This window comes from Portunus trituberculatus, chromosome 11 (genome assembly GCF_017591435.1).
Source record: "Portunus trituberculatus isolate SZX2019 chromosome 11, ASM1759143v1, whole genome shotgun sequence".
In the NCBI taxonomy this organism is placed as follows: domain Eukaryota; kingdom Metazoa; phylum Arthropoda; class Malacostraca; order Decapoda; family Portunidae; genus Portunus; species Portunus trituberculatus.
The window spans coordinates 4,331,099-4,334,869 of NC_059265.1; the positions used below are offsets into that span (position 1 = coordinate 4,331,099).

The window sequence follows — 3,771 nt, forward strand, 5'->3', positions numbered from 1 at the left end:
GTGCCTGGTCTCAGGCCTATCCCAAGATCGGAAATAATGAGCTCTGAGCTCGCTCCGTAGGGTAACGTCTGGCTGTCTCGTCAGAGACTGCAGCAGATCAAACAGTGAACATTCACTCACTCACACATGCACGGACACTCATTCACACACACACACACACACACACACACACACACACACACACACACACACACACACACACACATACGCACTGTACTCTCTTTTTTTTCAGGTTAATATTGTCGAGTGCCTTAACAAGCTGACTGGTCAATCTATGAACTAGACACACACACACACACACACACACACACACACACACCCTTACCAGCAATTATCTCGTCTTCTATAGACGCTACGCTGAACATCCTGGCTCTGTCATTTACTTCTACTAATCTAAATTGGAACCTTCACACATCATTACATTAGAACAATATGAACACTCCCTATGAAATGAGACGTTTTCAGTATTCTCCGCCAGTTTTTTCTCTCTCGTTAATGGCCATAGTCTTCACTATATTAATCCCTATGTAAGTTTGTGAAGCTGTATAAAATCACCCAGTAGTAAACATATAGCATGGATATCGTAATGTGTCACGGTACTGAAAGGGTTAGCTATCCATTCACTCGTGTGAGCCACCACTAGTTTGCCTCCTAATTCCTTCTCCATCTCCCTCCGTCTCAGTCATTCATCTAACTTATTGCATTTCCATCATTACAACTCAATTCAACTCAAGCTTCCTTAGAAAAGTGATCCGTTCATGATACGTTTTTACTCTTCATTTTTTTTAATATTGATTAGTTGATTTGCAGGCATGGTTCACTTGGAGAGAGAGAGAGAGAGAGAGAGAGAGAGAGAGAGAGAGAGATTATTATTACCTATTATAATCAATTTCCCGTTAATGATACGTTTTCTTTTATCTTTATTCGTTGATTTACAGGTAGGGTTTACTTAGAGAGAGAGAGAGAGAGAGAGAGAGAGAGAGAGAGAGAGAGAGAGAGAGAGAGAGAATTATTATCTATCATAATCATTTACAACGAAGGAAGCTTCAAAATGTTACAACAAAATTTAAAAAAATCCTGTATTATTCTAAATACTACACGGAAGATAAGAATGATTGATAAAACAAACATATGCAATTGAGTTTGTGTAATAACGGTTGGTTTGGAAGGCGTTAAAGAGCGTGGCTAGTTTATATCCAGGTGGTGGACCAGTGGTTCGGTTCACCGGCAGCGTTTCATAATGTTCGTTTGGCCTCAAATTGCTCTTTCCTTATCGGCAGGTTTTTTTTTTTTTTTTTTTGGGGGAGGGTAGACGAGAACGAAGCAAGATCAGTAGCTCAGGATGGCAGTGAGAGCAGTAGTACTTCAGACACCACGCCTGCTACATCTTTCAGTCTCCACGCCACCACCGACCCCTCGAGTCTACGCAGCCCAGTGGCCGTGTGTGTCTTGGCGTTGGGCGTGACGTGCAGCAACGGTGGTAATAGCAACGGGAAGCTTGATGCACAGCACAGCACAGCACAGCACAGCGGAGAGATTGGTGGTGTATGTAAATAAATAGTGTGCGTTGACTTGCTGTGATGATAGGAAGGAAGTTGTTAGTCAGTCAATAGAGGGTTGTTAGGAATTTTGACTGATAAAAGGATAACAGGATATGTGTAGGATGTGCACTGTGTCTAATGGAAGGTTAACTATACGGTGTCTGTCTGCTTGTATGTAACTAAGATGTATCGGGAACCATCGCTACGTATACTGTGTCTAATGGAAGGTTAACTATACGGTGTCTGCGTGTCTATGTAGGATGTATCCGGAACCATCGCTACGTATGAGTGTTAAATTTACTTGGTCATTCATTTACTAGTGCGGTTAGAGTAACGGGTTCAGAATAGATTTGGGTAATGACCGTGGCAAGTGAAGTGTTTTCGTGGTCATTGTAGTTGTGTAGGAAGGAAGAATTAGTTATCCTCTTCAGTACTGTGACGCATTTTCACCTTGAGACGTGTGTACGATTAGATAATTCTATTGTTACAAAGCGTGTATAGATGTCACAAGGTTAATGGCCTGTGTCTTCACTATTTTAATTCCTCGCGTAAGTTTCTGAAGTTGTATAAGATAAAGTACTAACGGAAGGAATATGAAAAAGCGTCTTGGTGCTGAAGAGATTAAACGTGTCGCGTTACTATAGAACTCCTTAAGTAAGTTGTATTTGAGGCTAAAATATTTCGGGTAAGTCGTTGTGGTTCCCTTGTTATACAATGGCTACCTCTGCGAAAAGAATGAGTGGACAGGATTTCTTAACGTAACGGGGCTGGTGTTTCAAGGTACGTGCATTAGAAACGAGATGTGGTAGTATAACGGTAAGTTTGGGGATATATTCTTGAAATTAGTTCTTAGTGGTAAGCGGGCGTAGATGTTTAAGAGGTTCAAGAGTGATGTAGGTAATTGGTAAACTCGGATACTAATGTTCATGTTCGATTTGTGGTGGTGGTGGTGGTGGTGGTGGTGGTGGTAGTATCAAGAATACGTAGAATGAAGAGTGAAAGGCTGATTGAGGCAGTGAAGGAGTGTTTAGGGCAATGTTGCCTGTTAGCTGTAGGGATAATTAGTGAACAAGTTCATTTTTTTGTTCATTTTGTCCATTACAGGAGTTGACGATCCAAAGGCCTGACTCCACAGCGGTAATGAGCCTTGTGTACCTTGCACTGTCTTCACTGACAACGCCCACTACTAACCCCTCTGCCTCCGCCACCGTTTCAAGATCAGGAAGGACTCTGCCTTGCATCGCGCACTGTGATGGTCGCCGTCCCCGCCCCCGCACCCGCCGCCGCTGCTGCTGCTGCTGCTGCTGCCGCTAAGGGAGAATAGTTTGTTGAGTGGATGACGGCGCGTTCACTGACCCTCTCCCCATCACCCTACCAACTCCGGCCACCCACCCCCCTGCCACCAGACACCTGCTACACCACCACTACCGCCGGCTCCGTCCAGTGAAAGATTCATCGCAGACCTGCCATTCAACGCCTGCCGCCGCCGCCGCCACCACCACCACCTCCTTATGGTGGTGTCACTGTACCTGGAGCTGTTGTCATGATTGAATAATAAATTGTGAAGAAATCTTTATTGTTTTGGAGAATTTCCTTTCCTGGGAATATTTGTGGCTGACTAGTCAGTAGTCGCCTCAGGCTGGCTTAGGTCACTGTCTGACACACCAATATTGCCTCCATCAACCTCCCACACTCACTCTAAACAATAACAGGCCAGAAATAAAAAACACGCTAACTAATTTCATGCTTTTTTTTATCATAGCAATACAAGAAAATGGAGAGATGAGCTAATGTGAAAATATTAAAATGTGGGGGTGAAAAAAAATGAGTAAATTAAGAAAAGACATTATCCTTGAAAAGTTATGGAAAAGTCCAAAAAAATATTGCATACCTGGCCAAAAAAACGGCAAAAAATGGTCAAAGCAAAAAAAAACCAAAGCAGATCCTAAATACTGCACTACTGGCCAAAACCAGCAGAAAATGGTTAAAAACTAGCCAAAACCCCCAAACTGACCCTAAATACTGCACTACTGGCCAAAAACCCATAAGAAATGCAGGAAATTCCCAAATGGACCCCAAAACACCCCAAATGGCCCTAAAATGCAGAAAATGGACCTAAAACCCCACAAATGGCCCTAAAATGTACTTAAGTCAAAAATACTCGAAAGAGTCTCCGGAGATTAGGCAGATCCATATTGGAGTTAAAATTAAATGCAAGAGTCTCCCTAGA

General features: G+C 43.0%; 1 protein-coding gene across 1 annotated transcript in view; it reads left to right on the forward strand.

Annotated features, from left to right (window-relative positions):
• The window catches only part of LOC123502516, a 3,626-nt gene extending 514 nt beyond the window's left edge, over positions 1-3,112 (forward strand). The window contains exons 2-3 of the mRNA XM_045251639.1: positions 1,308-1,545; positions 2,646-3,112. Coding sequence (XP_045107574.1) covers positions 1,308-1,545; positions 2,646-2,855 — 448 coding nt within the window. The 3' untranslated portion in view covers positions 2,856-3,112. The remainder of the gene's footprint in view (positions 1-1,307; positions 1,546-2,645) is intronic.
• Positions 3,113-3,771: the final 659 nt, after the last annotated feature.